The sequence below is a fragment of the Grammomys surdaster genome, unplaced genomic scaffold (genome assembly GCF_004785775.1).
Source record: "Grammomys surdaster isolate TR1022 unplaced genomic scaffold, NIH_TR_1.0 63, whole genome shotgun sequence".
Taxonomy (NCBI): Eukaryota; Metazoa; Chordata; class Mammalia; order Rodentia; family Muridae; genus Grammomys; species Grammomys surdaster.
In genome coordinates, this window is record NW_021604565.1 from 9,855,051 (window position 1) to 9,872,774 (window position 17,724).

The following is a 17,724-nucleotide window of genomic DNA, read 5'->3' on the forward strand; positions in this document are numbered from 1 at the left end:
TTGGGTTGGGTTGGGTTGGGTTGGGTTGGGTTGGGTTGGGTTGGGTTTTTCAAAACAAAGTTTCTCTGCATAGCCCCGGCTGTCTTAGAACTTGCTCTATAGACTAGGCTGGCCTCAACCTCAAGAGACCCACCTGCCTCTGCCTCCCAAGTGCTGGGACTAGCTGCCACTGCCTGTCATAAATTCAGCTTCTTTTTGCTTGCTTCTTGTTGTCTCCTTGTCTTTGAAATATCTCCTTCCATTGTTTCATGTCATACTTTCTGCCTACTTATTTTGTATTTTAAAAACTGCAGTGCTGGAGTTTTCTTCTTTCAAGCTTCTCAGAAATTATCAATAGATCAGGAAATCCTCTTCTTGTTTTACATTGCTATTTCCCACGTTGTGTTTGCTTTTTGTGAGTTAACCATACATTACCAGTTAGTGTTTATTAGTCTATCAGTTTGTCTGTGTCACTCCTTCGACATAAAGGGTCTACCATAGTGTTTCCACAGTAGCTCATTGTCATCAACAGTTAGTCCAAAGTCTGTTAAATGTGTAGCATGTGTCAGGTTCCAAGAAAGAAGGGAAGAAGTCCCTATTTCAGAGGTGTGATTCTGGCAAGGTAGACAGGGAACACTTATCAACCAACAAATGGGACCACTCCAATCACTGGGGTGATGTTAGAAAGCCAGACATGAAAGGAATGGTGGCCATTTTCTTTTTTCTTTCTTTCTTTTTTTTTTTTTTTTTTAATCATTCTGCTTCTGCTCTGATTTTAAATCTTATTGTTTTTTTTTCTTCTCTTGATTTTCTTTGCTTACTGCTGCTTTCTTGTTTACCATTGTTTCATCCCTCCTCCTATATCCTGTAGGTCCATTTCCAAGAATAGCTGATATAATCTTGTCACATTACTGCTTTCCTGGTGATTTCTTGTTCTATTCTGACTTTGTGAAAATTTCCCTTGCCACCATATCAAGGAAGGATATCATTTGTATTTTTTAAGATCAAGACATTTCTCCAAAATAAAACCTTGTGTTTTTAACATCTTGGGGTATTGTATTTGAAGGACAGTGGGTCTCAACTGAATGTTTGAGTAGAATATATGTTGGTGTTTAAGATGATCAGTTTTTTTTTAAATATATTATTTCACAGAAATTTTGGTGGCAGAGATAGGCTTTGTGAATTCACCACTGAGCTGAACCTTCAGCCGCCATTTCCTTTTATGTAAGACCTGGGCTTTATTTAGGGAGTGTTGGTTTTAAGATGTGACACTGAACAGTGAACTGTGTGTACTGACTTTGCTCGGCAAAAGAAAGCCTGCAGTCATTTGACTGTGGGAAGCATTCTGGGCTTTGGTTTCCTGTTTAAATCTGAAGGTGGATTCTCAATGTCGTTTTCCATTTTCAGGGATGACTCTGTTCCTGAAGACAACATCTGGAGAGGCATCCTTTCTGTTATTTTCTTCTTTCTCATCATCAGCGTGTTAGCATTCCCCAATGGTGAGTCATGTCTTAAGTTAAAGAGGTTCTCCTGTGCCTCATGCCCTTGTGAGTTTTTGAGATGCAAATCATCTAGAAGATGAGTTTTGCATAACTATCATGAATACAGACTCAGTAGCTAGACTGCCTGTTCTGCCACTTCCCAGCTGTGTGGCCTCCATGTCCTTAAATGTGTTTCAGTTTTTCTCCTGTTTGATGAGGATAACAGGAAGGTATTCTGAGAGCTAACTAAATTAATAATGTTAAAGCCATGTGTTGTCTTGTTTTTTTAATTGTGATAACAAAATGCCTGGGACTACATACCTTATAAAGCACGGAAGTTTTGAAGCCCACCGTTTTCAAGCTGAAATTCCATTCTGCATGTTACTGGCCCTGGTGAGGCTCCTTGCCTTTGCATCGTGGTACATGGTCTCATGATAGAATTATGTACGAGAGAGGGAGCTTACATGGTAAGACTAGGTTTAATATTTTATAATGACCCTTTGAGGAGAACTAACCAGGGTCCCAAGAGAACTGAATTATTTGTTTTAAGGGCAACACTCAATGACTACCCACTACTAGGTCCTGCCTCCTACAGCTCCCACTGCCTTTTAACATTTCTGTTGTGGGACCAAGCTCCTGACACCTGAGCCCTTTGAAGCTGAAGCACATGCAAACCAAGATGAATGCTAAACTCTTGATAACTGTTCTTTTTATTTGTTTGTTAAGCTGTTTTGTGGGGACAAGATCTCTATGTATTCCAAGGCTATCTCGAGGTTACTTTAAAACACAGAAAGGCCTTGACTGCTTGACTCTCCTTCCTGGGCCTCTGAGTGCTGGGATCACAAGAATTACAGGCATCCACTGCCATGCCCAGCTCAGCTCTTCTTTTCTGAAATGTTCTTATTATTACTAGCTGAGGTGTACAGTACTCAGTTTTGTTTTGTTTTGCCAAAGACAGAACTAGCTCCAATGAGTAATGAGTATTTATTACTTACACAATTTGCTGTCTGTTATCACAGTTACTTTTGCTGATTGAGGATTTGGATCAAGTAGGAATCTGATGATTCCTATAAACCTCTTCTGTCAGGATTAGATAAAGAAAGAAACAAAACTTTTTGTGCATGCTTCTAATTGATTCATACCTTTCCTCTGAAATTTTCCTTAGAAGTTGTTCTATTTTGTAATTAATCCCTTTCCATATCTCCTTTCTAGAATGTTCTGTGCTTGTTCTCTCTACCCATTTCTAAATGCTTACTGTTGCCTTGTATTTTTCTCACACCTCTGAGATTTTTTGCAGTCTGCCTTATGGGTTATGCTCTATGGATCTACTCATATTTTAAATAGCATTCTTCAAGATGTATTCAGCATGTAGGCTCCCATGCTTCAGTAAGTAGACTGCTATGTATGGCTTAGAAAGCTCCTTCTGAATGTTACTGAATGCTGCTGGGTATGGTCCATGGCAAAGGCCTCCAGGTTTCCCAAGCTGGTGGCACTGGAATTTTGTTTTATTATTTTGCTTCTTCTGTGAAGCACTGTGTTTATAAAATTATGATGTCTTTTTACTGGTAGCCTAGAACTCAAGACAGTAGACTCACAACTCTTTGAGTTTCTTCAACAATGAATTCTAAGTTCCCTGAAGATATAAATACAGGAGCTTCAGACATCTTTATAGTAACTCAAGCTCCAGATAAGTAACCCAACCCCATGAGAGCCAGGGCTTCATTAAACCCATGAGAGTTAACATTGACCTAATTATCTGCAGAGCTCCATGAGTCATCCAAACACCTCTGAAAAGGCCCTCTTCTCACACCAGCATAGCAGCAGGCAGCTAAGGAAGCAGTCAGATTTCAACAGGCATTTCCAGAGCTTCAAAACATGTAAGGAAAGCAGGCAGCCAGCCTCTTCTTGCAACCATGTTTGCCCAGCATAAGTGTTTACATAGTTCACTTTCCAAAGGCCACTTGCTCACACTTTCCATAGGCCATAAAACTCATTTTTCCCTGGGGGAGAATGCTTTAGAAGTAGGTTCAGGGGTCCCAGTGGACGTTGTGGAGGGCTTTGCAGCTTTTCCTTCAACTGCAGCTTTCAGGCTGCTAGCCTTGCTGAAGGCACTGTACGAGGATACATTCCTGAGTACAGTATACATTATATGACTTACTCTTGCTCTGGTGTTGTCATCTTATTCTCTGTTCTCCCCACCCTTGACACATACTTTCAAACAAAATATGGAAATGAATGTGAGAATGGAAGTTCCAAACTCATGTTTTCCTTCAAATTAGCCCTGGATAGCTCCACCCAGATGGTTCTAAGCTGGCACCCAGGCCCAGCATCGTCCATCAGCAGATGAGCTTAGGTGATATTCTGTGTTATTAGCAGTAAAACACTTTCTGATTTTTAAAAATTTGTGTGTGTATGTGTCTGTTTGTGTGATAAGTATGTGCCCGTGTTGCTATGGCTACGTATAGGCACATGTGTGCCATAGCATACAGATGGAGGTCAGTGATAACCTTGGGTGTTGGTCTCTGTTGTTTGCCACTACATATGCCAGGGTGTGTGGATTGTGAGCTTCCGGGGATTCTTCTGTCTCTTCCTCCCATCTCACCTTTGCAGACCTGGGATTATAAATGTGAGCTGTTGGAGTCGGGCTTCTGGGATTTGAACTCAGGTTCTCATTACTTGTACAACAAATGGCTACTGACTAAGCCTCCTGCTTTTGAGTTTTGAGACTTGGTGTCTTAGTTTGGGTTTCTCTTGCTGTGAAGAGACACCATGACCAAGGCAACTCTTAAAAAGGACAACATGGTGCTGGGGAAGGAAGTGAGAGTTCTATATCTTGATGTGAAGGTAGCAGAAGGAGACTGCCCCACTAGGCCTAACTTGAGCATATGAGGCCTCAGAGCCCACCCTCACAGCCATACACTTCTTCCAACAAGGCCACACCTCCTAACAGTGCCACTCCCTATGGGCCAAGCATTCAAACACATGACTCTATGGGGCCATTCCTATTCAAACCACTACACGGGGTCTAGTTTTATAGCGTGGGCTGGCCTTGAATTCCTAACCCTCACCCTACAGCCTCTTGGGCTCCTCGACTACAGATAGTCTATAAGATGCCTTGTGCTGTGACACAGAGCTTGAAGAATTCTTTTTCTAGAAGCCGTTTAGTGTACTTGTTCTCAAGTCTCTTTGTCTAGAATTGGGACATATATTACTTCTGCACAGTCCTGAGTATAGGAATTTATAATTCCCAGAGTCAAGTGGGCATATAGATGTCTAGGAGGTATGTAGTGATTAGAAAGTTGCAGAGGAACTTGGGTTACCTCTGGTGGTTTAGAGTGTACCCGACTTGAACAAGAGAGAAGTGGACACTCAGCTGACTCCCTTTGCCTGTCAGTGGACAGGATTAGGTTCTACAATGGGGCTTTCTTCGGACCACCAGCTCCTAAATAATGACATGGAAACTTGATTTTATTTATGAATGATTAGGCATTATAGGTAAGCTTGTTACCAACTACTGTAAGGGTAAAAATTAAAGAGCTCAGCAGAGACCACAAACAACTTGGCAAAGACCACAGGACAGCTTGCTGAGCTTTCTGAGAGTAGCCATAATAAAAATATCAAGCCCCTCTAGGGACGAGGTGACCAGAAATGTAGAAACAACCAAAGACATATCTTGACCAGTCTAAACATGCCCAAGTGAGTAATGGGCCACCTGGTGTTTATCCTAGAAGGTCTGAGGCTTCATGGTCAAAAATAGTGGGCCATCCAGCCTGTCAAAATGATTGCTTACGCAAAGTGCTGATGTTTGAAATATCCAATCATATGTAACCGCGCCAGAATTTCCCGCTTTTCCCTTCCCCCTTGTGCCTCCCCCTATAAAAGTTCTAAACTTCCTGGGATCTTCATCGAAATTCTCTCCCCTGCGTGGGATGAGTTTCGATCCAAGGGCCCTTGTTAGTTAACTGCCTTTTGCCATTGCATCAAGTCAGTCTCTTGTGTCTCCTTGGGTGCGCGCTAATTGGGACTTGAGATGGGGTCCTCTTCCTGGGTCCTTACACTACCTCATAATTTATTTAACCCATTTATACTAAACTAGGTTCTGCCACATGGGTTGTTACCCCCACCTCAGTTTCATATTTCCTTGTCTGGGTGATGAATCTCCCACACCTCTCTCTCTCTCTCCCAGAGCTCCTCTTTCCGCCCGGAAGCCCCACCTTCCTTTTTTGCCTTTGGTATAGGCCATCATCTTTTTAGAAGGAATGTTTGCAAAATATGATGTAGCCATATAAATAAATAACAACGCCAAAGTCTGGTCTGCACTCAGCTTTCTGCTGGCACAGAAATCAGCATTTGAATAATCTTCACACAGTTGACAATAACATTATCCCAACAGGGTTTCTAGACTTCTTCCTAGTTCTGTAGCGAAACATCATTTTATAAAGACGGGTAATAGAAGAGCCCTTGGAAGACTAGGGAAGGAAAGGGTGTGATGTCTACTTCACAGTGCTTTCCATTTCCTCCTTTCTATTCCCTATTCTTTGGTTCTTTAAACAAGAAGAGGACCTTCCAGTAGGCTCTTCTAGCGTCTGTGGGCCCTGGGTATATTCTGTAATAAAGACCTTTCCTCAGACTCTGATACTTCTCATGACTGCATCTCAGTGATTATAGACCTGTCTGAGAAGCTTCATTGAACTACACTATTAGCTGACTGTAGGCAAATTATTTCTCCATTCTGGGCCAATTTCTTCATCTGTGCTCTCCAAACATGCTCCTAGAACTCTCCTGACATGACTGTTTTGAACATTGTAAATAAGACCAAACAAAACAGGTTCTAGGCTGCACCCTACTGGAGCCATTGTGCCCTGACCCTCAGTTCCCAAGTGAGAGGCTCTGGGCACTGCTGCCCCTACTGACTGGAGTGGGAGAAGCAGAGATGATAGCTCTGCATCCTTCCCTGTTTAGTGACTAGCTCCTGAGGTCAAGTTCAAGTCCAGGCTGTCACAGGCAGCAAGAAAGCCCTGGCTGGTATTTCCCTCGTAGCATGCAGGGTTCATACTTCTTCAGTTCTCCAAGGTTAAGAAGGATGTTTCAAAAGTTATGGGGAAAGAAAAGAGGAAACAAAACCAATCCAGTTTATTCTAACTTCGTCTCATCTCTTTGCAGGTCCATTTACTCGGCCTCATCCGGCCTTATGGCGAATGGTTTTTGGTGAGTCCCATTAGTAGATAAAATTATTTCTACTTAGAAAAAAAATCTCTTCTCTGTGCGTTACACTAGTAGTTTTATACCATACCTTAAAAACAAACAAACAAACTAAAAGGATTTCCACGCGCAGCTTGTACAGATCACAGCAGACTAGACGGTTCCATGAGGGGAGGAATATTAGGAGAGTGGGAGAGCGGGAGGAGAGAGAGAAGAGTAGAAAGGGTAGAGGCCGACCATGACCACATGGAGAGAGGGGGAAGGGAAGGAGGGAGAGGAGACAACAACCTGCAGGCGCTGGGTCGAGAGGGCAAGAGAGAGAGGAGGGGCCAAGCAGCCCCTTTTATAGTGGGCAGGGTTACCTGCCTGTTGCCAGGTAACTGTGGGGAGGAGCGTACCTGGCTGTTGCCAGGTGACTGGAGGTGGAGTTTAACAGATTACTAACACAAACAATCTTTATGTACCTAATACAAAAATGTTAGATTCTTTGATCAAAAAATAAGTGGTTGGTGATGGCATCAGCTCTCATACATAGGATCCTTTCCTGCTGCACACGCCTGCTGACCCTTTCCTGCTGCACACGCCTACTGACCCTTTCCTGTTGCACACGCCTGCTTCTGATGCTTTGTTTCTTATTATACACAGAGCTTAGCTTCAGCAAACACCTCTTAGTTTCTGTCTTGTTTCCCTTTCCTAGAGCTGGTCCTCAAGTGCAGATAACAGCACATTTGTCTTGTTAGCATCTGTGGAAGCCCAGCAGTGCCATTTCTAGGAACTCAGAAATGAGAGATCTCTTCTGACAGACAGAGCCTCATTTAGTCTGAAGTTTATCATTGAGCATATAAATATTGAGTCTTATTTTTTTGATTCTGTCATTCAGAAAGTCAAATTGCCTGAATGAGTGTAAAATACATTTTTTTGGGGGTTTTTTTTTTTTTGTTTGTTTGTTTTTCAAGACAGGGTTTCTCTGTATTGTCCTGGCTGTCCTGAACTCACTCTGTAGACCAGGCTGGCTTCGAACTCAGAAATCCGCCTGCCTCTGCGTCCCAAGTGCTGGGATTAAAGGCATGCACCACCACCGCCCGGCTGTAAAATACAATTTTTAATACTTAGATTTTTTACTTTGTCTTGCCTAAGTAACACATAAAATAAATTATTGTAGGTTAGAACAGTATAACTATACTTGAAATTTTACGAGAATATTTTGGTTTTAAGTTGCCTCCTTCATTTTTTAAGGTAACTCTTCATTTTTGTTTGTTTCGTTGGTTGGTTGTCTTTGAGACAGATTCGTGTATCCCTGGCTGTCCTGGACCTCACTGTGTAGATCAAGCTGACTTTAACCCTGTAGAGATCTCCCTGAGTTCTGGGATTAAAGTTGTGTGCCACCACACCCAGCAACTGTTCTTCTTTTTCAGTTTACTCAGAAGTCTTCATCAGCAGTTCTTCACTAGTATATGACTAGTATAGTTTGAAGACCAGGTAAATGGGGGTCTGCAACAAATAAGACTCTGCTCCTCTACTCCCTCCTCCACCCAAGGACCAGAGGCCAGCCATAATAAGCAAACTACTAAAAATTTAATAGTAAAAAATTACTAAGCATTAGCTACTTATAACTGTGTGAGTTGATAGCCACTTGGCTGCTTCCACTGAAGTAGTGAGGAGAGGCCTGAGGGAGTGACACTCAGTGTAAAGTTTAGATGCAACTAAGTGTCTGTGCACGTAGCAGTCAGGGAGCAGGACCTTCAGCTAAGAGAGAACGGCTGCTAAGTGGCCAGTCTCATGGCTGGAAAGTACCTGGCATGTTATAGTGTTGCGGTAAATCTCTAACCCAAATATGACCGGTCAAGGAAAACACAACTCAATAATTATGAATATAAGCTGCATGCCTAGATTGGGCCGATTCACCACTTCACTACTCTATTCCCCAGCTATGAGACTCTTATAACTTGTGGGTTTTCCAAGTCATGCATTTGTCCTTCCACCTCCTGCTCCTCTGTCATCTTCTCCTCAGTCATCTTCCTCCTCCATTGTCTTCCTCCTCTCTCTCCCTTTTCCACCAACTTTTATCTCCCCTTCTCTGCCCAATCACTGGCTCTAGCCTTTATTTTACAAATTAAGGTGGGCAGAAGTTCAATAGAAGTCACCGGCGTACTGATTGGATCCTCCTCCGAGACCCTTCACAGGAAAGGGGAATTAGCATCAAAATACCATGCCAGGGCTGTCCTGTTGGGTGGGGGAAGAGCAGTGAACAAAAGAGCATAGAGCCAGCATGTACAAAATTATTCAGATTCGTGGGCAGGGTAAGGAGTGTGGGTGCAAAGGACATCGGAGAGCTTTCCTAGAAGGATAGAATGATTGTATTTACTGTTTGAAATCGATCTCCCTGGTGCTACAGAGGTAGCTCAGTTGTTACAGAGCTTGTTTTACAAGCTCAGGGAACTGAGTTCAGTCCCCAGCACTCTGAGCACTCAAACACACACGTACACCACTTTTGCTGTGGTATTGAAGGTTTCACAGTGCTTGAAGCTCAGCCTAGAACTCTAGCCTAAATATTCCTATGGCATAGATCATTTCTATGGTAAAAGAATTATCTCACAAAGATTGTAATTTTAAATTACAATCATTAAAGATGAAAATTTGAAAAACTGGTGCATAAATTCAAAACCAAGGTAGTTCTTATATGTCAGAAAATTTATGTTCCTTGCCTCTGGGATGTGTGGCTGTGTTGACCCAACTGTACAGGGGGCCTCAATGCAATACTCTCCTTGGTGAGTGAGTGGAGAGGGGCCTGGCTAGAAGGCCTGAGGCTAAACCCCTGGCTATGGATTCATACCAGCCATGCACATTCTCTTCTCTAGGGAAGCTGGTGGTCAGAACTAAGCCACATTTGTGATTCAAGGCAATCAGCATGACAGTTCCAGGATGCCCTGCATCTCTGATCTAATTCCAGCTTAACAAAATACATCACAGGCCCACTTTGGGGTTGGGATGGGGAATTGAGTCTTTTGATCTTGATTTTGCCTTGGAGTGTATTAGTGCCTTTACTGTTTTAAATGGCATGGAGAGTTAGGATAGCAGTTATGGTCGCTATGACAAGAAAATCATACCTGCCAGGGCTAATTTGAAGGATGAGTCTCAGATGCCCCACCTGTCACCGTCATCTGCTCATTCAGCTTCATAAAACATTGATTCACTCATCTGATTTCCCCATTGACCTTGGGATAAAATCAGAAAGCCTTGCCTTGCCCCCTAATCCTGTCACTTCAGCACCCCTTAGTCCATTCCCCCTCTCTACCAGTACCCCAGCCTCATGATGAGTTAACTCTTTCTTCAGGGACATATTTACATGGCCTTTCTCTACTTAATGTTCTGTCAAGCCTAGCCTACATATTCTCTGGCTGCTGGTCCTTCACAGCTTAACTTATGTATCATTTCCTCAAAGAGGGAGATTCTTTTCCACCTGAATTAGGACTGTGTATCCGATCCTCTCAACAAAAAAGCACCTGGCTATGATAGATTCTCAAAAGGCTACATTGTGAGATTCATATATACTGTAACTCCAAGCCATTGAGTCTGATGTGTGTCTCTCCTAACCTTGACCTTGTTTTGTTTTTGTCAGGCCTCAGTGTGCTGTACTTCCTCTTCTTGGTATTCCTCCTTTTCCTGAACTTCGAGCAGGTTAAATCCCTGATGTATTGGCTGGATCCCAATCTTCGATATGCCACAAGAGAAGCAGACATCATGGTATGTTCTTGTTAATGTTCTTAACTTGATATGGTCCTGGCCATATGGGTCTACATTTTAAGTTGATCGATCTTCTTATTTCATGGTAGTATAGCTAAAACTGGATCTCAGGGTGCACCATTGTATGGATTTTCCAAAATGATGCCATTCAGGAAATGAAACACTCTCATGAAACGAGAGTGCATGCTGAGAAGAATGCACACACTGCCATCACATGGCCTTTGGCCTGAACTCTGCTCATACCACTTATCTGTCGTAGGACTTTGGGCAAAGTACTTAATAGCCTGCTCCCTTTTTGGTGAAAATGGTAATGCATATGGTGGGTAGGAAGGGCATGGTGTGAACTGAACAGAGTAATGTAGTCTGTGCATCCCACAAGGCCTGCACAGTGCCTGCCACACACTCTTCAGCTACTGCTGTTAATTAGTCATGTTCAGCACCTCTGCTAGATGTGCCTGTAGCCAGATTTTACCCACATGTTACAGAGGGGCTAACTATGATGACTTAAGCTGTTTTATTACTACATGTTTAGAATACACACATGCACACACATACACACACACATACACACTCACATACCCACACACAAACCCTTTTTAGTTTTACCTAAAACGTTTATTTTCACTTTCTTTTATTGATAAGACTATTTGGGGAAGAAACAACATTGTTTTCTTTACATTCACAATGATCATCTCTGTGATGAGGTTATCTTGGGTTTTGCCCATACGAATCAGTCTTCCAGCTCTCCTGACATGAGCAGCACTGCCTGCATCTACTGTTAGACCCCAAAACTAAGAAGTCATTCCTCAGAACTGTCTGTATTTCACATGTGAGTTTCCCATGTTTCTGAATGGCCATCCTCACGAAGGAGCATTCCACTGTCTTCATGAGTTCAGCCTATAGAACTCAGGGATGCCTTTTACACCATTTATTTTAAAGGATGTGACATGGGATGCAGATGAATACCCAGAAAATAAGTACTTAGCTGGAGGGCCGGCAGGGTTCCAGGTGCAGCAGCTTCTTTAGAGGTATGAGGCAGAGGTTCCTTTAGTGGTAAGGTATACCACAGTCCCAACATGCAGCTCTCCGAAAAGCTCTCCAAGCCTTTTAATGAAGGAGCTTCCATGGAGGTTTTGTCACAGAATATAGGGTGGGACTGGAAACTTCCCACTTCCAATACACCTTTGTCTTTTGGTGCTCAGCTTCCAACCCAGGAGGCACCACTTACTGGCTCTTTAAAGTCAGAGACACTACAACCACTGTGATTTCCAGGGCATTAGGAACTCTCCTGAAACAGGTCAAAGAGCATTAGAACAAAAGATGTACTCAATACCCTTTCTCCTCAGAACTGCAAGGGAGCTAGGGACTAAAACCAAAGTCAGTAGCAGTTGTTTCATACTGTGACATTCTTGTCTAGAGTTTTGAAGGCCTACTATCCAGTGAAGGTTAAAGAAAAAGCTGGTGGTGTTCTGGAGAAAGAATAAGCATTTGGAGCACAGACATTTGCTCTGGCAATTAAGAAATAAGAGAAGGACTAAAAGATGAAGAAGTAATCATCGGAGAATGGCTATCTCTGATAAGTGTTTATCTTAACTGTCCTGGGGTACACGATAAAAGCAAAACCAAGAGCTTGGAATTATGTAGAAACCTAATTAGGATTTCTCACTCTCAAGGAAAAGAATGACAGAGGGTAACTTAGTTGTTTGTGGTGCTGCTGATGCTTATATTAGGTTTCCACTAAGGTAACAAAACATCTAGGAGAGCCAGGTGGGTTTGTGCACACATTTAATCACTCAGGATGCAGAGGCAGGCAGGTCTCTTTGAGTAAATATAGTCTGTGCGTCATACTGGACCTGGGGCTATACTGTTCATGCCGTTCCTTTATCTTACAGCTCCTGATTTTGATATACTCTATGTGTTGGAATTCGGGTTTACATTTTTATTTAGAATTTCTTCTATAAATTGGTGTCAGGGGTGGAGTTATGAATATTAATAGAGGCAATTTATTTTTCATTTGTGTATTTATTCATGTTTTCTTCTTTTAAGACAGGTTCTTAAATAGCCCGTGCTGGCTTCCAACTCACTGTGTAGCTAAGGATGGCCCTGAAGTGGTCATCTTGCTTCTACCTCCTAAGTGCCATGACATACCATAGGCTTGTACCACTAGTCTGTACCTTGAGTCAGCTTCTTATCTAATAGTGGATAGTTTCCTTCGTTCTAATGTGACTAACTCTGGGCTGGAGGTGGAGCTCAGTGGTGATAATATTACATGAGGCCGTGAGATCAATCCCTAAAACCAAAATAAGATTTAAAAAAATATATATTAAAACATGTGCCCTAAGTGTTAGACAAGTTTGGACAGCCCAGCTATTTTGAGAATTATTTTGCAATCATTTTAAAGTTAGTCTGTCTGAAGTATAGCTGTCTTGGTATGACTGAGCAGTCCCTGTGTGCTGGCGCCGTGCTAGTGATAGGTGGAAACAGGAGAGTAGCCTCCCCATTGTTTGGAGGCTAGAGTTACAGATAGCTAAAGCTGAAGAAAAATTTGTTGGCAATTGTTCCATAAAACAATTTCAGCAAAGTTTCAAGAAATGTCAACATATTTTTATAAATTTTAAGCACGTATAGGAGTACAAAGACTCAGGTCCTCTTATAGTCATTGCCCACATTCAACAAGTGTTGATTTGTGGTTGGTGTTACCATTGTCCACCCTCATTCCATTTTAACTCTGCTATCCAATAGTAATCTAAGGTGTATAAACTCCTTTTGTTTTCCCAACAAACACCTCACAGCTCTGTGGAGTTGGTGCTCACATAATAGATGTTTTCTATCTCACTTATTCACAACATGGCGCCAACGAGGTCATCATGTTGTTGTTTGATGTAATCTAAGACTCTTTTCATCAATGGTTTCCCCATGCATGCTTTCTTTTTCCTTATAGTTTATTTATCTCTTGGAGTTTCTTGTGCCTGGATTTTTGTGGCTTGCCTTCAGGACATGGCCATTTGTCTTTCTGTACCACTCCCACACCCAGATTTCCTGCACACTAGAAACAGGAATAAAGGCTTGTTTTAGTTTGCTTTTTATTCTGTGATAAATACCATGACCAAAAGTAGCCTGGGAAGGACACAGTTTATTTGGCTTCCGTGTCCCAGTTCCAGGTGACCACTGAAGGAAGTTAGGGCAGGAACTCATGCAGCAGCAGATGTTGCTTACTTGCTCTCTTGCCTTGTTCAGCTTGCTTCTTAAATAGCCCGGGATCTGCCCAGTAGGAGCATTGCTCTCAGTGGACTAGGCCTCCTAGTCAAGAGAGTATCCCACAGACCAATCTGCGAAACATATTTGTTAGTTGAAGTCTCCCCGAAGGTGACTCTAGTTTGTGTCAAGCTGGCAGAAAAACTAACCGACCCCAGGCTAGGTTGGGATTCCACCTCCTGTTCCATTCTTACTGTGGCTTCATCACAGTTGGTGCCATATACCATCCTTTGTATCAACTAACTTCAGATCAAAAATATTAGGGAGAGACAGTTGCCACTTTACCAAACATGGACAGACTTCTTGTCATTTTCCTCAAACCACACAGAGAATTTGTACTGTGTTAGGTAGGACAAGTAACCTAGGAATGACTTACAGTATGTAGGAGGGTGTGTGTAGGTTGTATACAAAACTGCTGTTTGATATCTGGGACATGAGGATCTGGATTTTGGTATCCTCCAGGTATCTTGGGATCTATCTCATGGGAAGAGGGAGGAAGCAGCCAAACTGCCTGCCCTGCAGCAAGGACCTCAGAGGTGGTGGTTAATTGGGGCTTTCTAGGGATTAATTGGTGAATCTACTCTTTAAAATTCTAATGCTGGGGTATTCAGATTGGCTCTTTATAGTTTTTAAAGTATCTTTGTTCAATGAAAGCATACATTTACAAATCCCCCAGAACCACTTCCAGCTTGTGATTACGCTGAGTGGGCCGCTAAAACAGAAACTCCCGACTTAGGTCTTTAGCTAGCCCTAAGCAATCTATTCCAGAGTAATCATAGGGTGAAAGGTTGAAGAATTATGGGCTGCTGGTACCTTGTCACTCTCCGTAAATTAATTGGCAAATGGTTTCAGTCCCAGAGTGTCTCTGCCAGCCAGGAAAAGTATACTGTTGCAGAATCTGGGACCTTGCCTGTAGGATTCCTGTGGTGAATAAAGAGATCACTAGGACTCCACACTCATGCACATTCTGTAGCAAAAGCTTTAACAGCAGGAGTCTTAGAGCAACTTGTTAGTTTCCGAGTGAGTTAGCTTAAGGAGAGTTTGTAATTGGCAGTTTCTAAATGACAGGTGCAACACTGGGACAAAATGGTTAAGAAAGTAATTAGACAAAGGTTCAACATATCTTTAAAAAGTGACATTACATGTACCTAGCCACAGAGAAGCTGAATAGAAGCTAGCAGTAGAAACATAAAGAATCCAGTAGACCTGGAAATGTAAAAACACTTTCTAAAAATCTTGAGTTGAAGAAGAAATCATGGGTTGAAGAGGAACTCCTTGTGGAATATTTGTAAATTCCCAATGACAGTGAAAATGCTGAGAAGATCCAGGCAAGTGACCTCTGAGGAAGATGAAAAGCCTGAATTACTTTAAACAGAAGAGTCCCCACCTAAAACTGCATTAATTATTATATAAACTCAAAGCTGAAAGTTCCCAGGCATTTAAGAATGTTGGTTCTGGGGCTGGGCCATGAAGGCCTTGTTGATCCGTAGTTATGGGCTCTGCTGGAAAATCAGTATCACATGGGAGCTGACAGAGGTACGACATGGACAAAAGTCTCACCAGGCTATGTAGTCACGGTGACAGTGTGTATAACGGAAGCTACGATTTCTTAGACGGTAGGCTAATTCTAATTTCAGCTTTGAATACATTATATATTTGTAAGTAATTTTAAATCGTGTTTGTTATGCAACCAGTTAACATGTTTGAACTTCTTTATGTTAACCAGGAGTATGCTGTGAACTGTCACGTGATCACCTGGGAAAGAATCGTTAGTCACTTTGATATATTTGCATTTGGGCATTTCTGGGGCTGGGCCATGAAGGCCTTGTTGATCCGTAGTTATGGGCTCTGCTGGACCATCAGTATCACCTGGGAGCTGACAGAGGTACGACATGGACAAAAGTCTCACCAGGCTGTGGAGTCACGGTGACAGTGTGTGTAGAGGAGGCTGTGACTTCTTAGATGGTAGCTCATCCTCTAGCCCCTGGGGAACAATATTGAACTTATACACCCCATGACAATACTGTGTACTTTTATGTAAAAAGCAAAACCAAAACAAATTTTTTGTGTCCTTAAGAACTTGTGCTCCTTTATGGTAAGTCTTAAAGTAAAACAAATGAAACCAAGTAAACGAATGAAGTTGGAGTCCAAAGTAAGACAAATCCGTGTAAAGAGGAAATCTGTGTAGAAGTAAGTGATGGACTTACCCATGCACTAGTTTTCTTATTAGATCTGTGGGACTGGGTGTTCTGGATCATAAGAGGATCCACAGGTGTTTTCTCTCTCAGGGACTTCCCAGTAGAGCCCTATGACCTGTTATCAAGAGGTAGTACCCATTAATTAATGAGAAGTACACCCCCAGGGAAGCTATCAACAAACTGAAAGTTGGAGAACTACTTCCAATTAGTTCAATATTTACTAATCATTCCCAAGACACAGAATTTGACTATGTGTACAATGTATTTCTCAATGCCAGCTATTGCTGACCTGAATATACAAAAGCATTCCAATTAGGTAAGCTTCTGTCACTGTGTTCCTAGTTTGGGAGGTTAGAGTCTGCAATCAAGCTATGGGCAGGATTGCTTCCTTCTGACAGTGCTGTGGACACCCAACCCAAGTCTCCCTCTTAAGAGCCTTTGCCCACTTGGGACAGTCTTTAGCATTCCTTGACTTAAAGATGCATGAGCCTGGTTTCTAACTTTATCATCAGGTGGCCTTCTCCCTGTGTGTACGAGTTTCCGTGGACTTCTTTTTATAAGGACATGAACCATAAGTAGGTCAGGCCTTACTCGGTTGGTTTCAGTAAGAACTCTGCTTAAGTTGCTACTTGTGCAGTGACTAAAGTTCCAAGTGAGTTTGCCCTCTAAGGAACTGGAGGCCAAGGCAAGAGAATTCTTAGAGGATGAAGTTCAGCTCACACATAGCACTGCTTAGTCCCTTATCTCCCAGTAAGAATTCTCCCAATCAGCTGAGGATTGTGCAGAGGAAGGACACTGAGTTCAGGCTGACACTGTAGAAGAGTCACACTCCATCCCAGGTGTAAACCCCACCTTCCTGCCATTACATCACATCCTACCTGGGTAAGCAGCTCCCTTGCCCAGGTGTTCTGTGACTGTGTAAAGCACAGGCCTTTCTCAGACTCCATTGCCTTCCCTTACCTGGCAGGGTTATCCTCTGTCCCTTTTTGCTACTCCCCAGGATTCTCTGGCCCCTAAGTCCTGGAGTACAGCCACTGAAGTCTTTCATTCCTCTGTTCCCATTCATGTCTAATCTTTGTTTTGTCTGAAGTGTTTTCTTCACACTGTTGTGAAAACGATCCTTTCCAGTACCCCATCATATCAAGGCCTCCTCTTCCCACACACTCTTTAGTGGTTCATTGGTCTTTAAAGTCAGCTTATGAATCCCAAGAGGAACTGACTACTGTAGCCAAGTCTGACCTCGCTGAGCCCATCTCAAGCTCATGGGCCATTTGTCTACATTTTTTTGTGTTTTTGAACACCTTCTCCATCAGAGCCTAGGCCAGCCCTTTCCTCTTTCCTGTTCCTCACCTTTTAAACTATTCATTCCCTGGCTATAATCTTTTTCCACCTTTTTACTACCCATGTTCCATGTTCAGACTCAGAAAGAGCACCTCCTGTCTGCCTAAAGAGCACGTGACCCATGTCTGCATGCCTCAGATCCAAGTACTCTGTAATTTCTGTTCACATTTCCACTCCACCATGGTTTCCTTCCAGAAACAAGTCTCAGATGTCACCACTGCAGCACTTGACCCCCCAACCCCCTTGCTGGTGTATTTTGAGGTTCAACCTTCAGATACTTAGCCTAGTCTTCCTGTTGACTGGCCACCACGCATATCATGGTGCCTATTGAAAGATGGCACCACTGGCCACCAGTAGTCAGAGATATTCTTTTGAGCCTCCAGTTTCCTTCACTGCCATCAACAACCAACCTTTCTGGTTCTTTTACAGTTACTCATGTTTGGGCACCATACTGGATTGTTCCCAAACACTCAGCTTGCTTTCTTCTTTTGAGGATTTTGCTACACTTTGTTGTCAGCTTCGAA

The 17,724-nt window shown here is 42.7% G+C and overlaps 1 protein-coding gene across 2 annotated transcripts in view; it reads left to right on the forward strand.

Annotated features, from left to right (window-relative positions):
• Ptdss1 (phosphatidylserine synthase 1) overlaps positions 1-17,724 on the forward strand; it is a 61,755-nt gene that overhangs the window by 11,750 nt on the left and 32,281 nt on the right. For both annotated transcript variants that reach the window (XM_028767602.1, XM_028767608.1), the window contains 4 exons: positions 1,387-1,478; positions 6,624-6,668; positions 10,282-10,406; positions 15,388-15,546. In XM_028767602.1, coding sequence (XP_028623435.1) covers positions 1,387-1,478; positions 6,624-6,668; positions 10,282-10,406; positions 15,388-15,546 — 421 coding nt within the window. The remainder of the gene's footprint in view (positions 1-1,386; positions 1,479-6,623; positions 6,669-10,281; positions 10,407-15,387; positions 15,547-17,724) is intronic.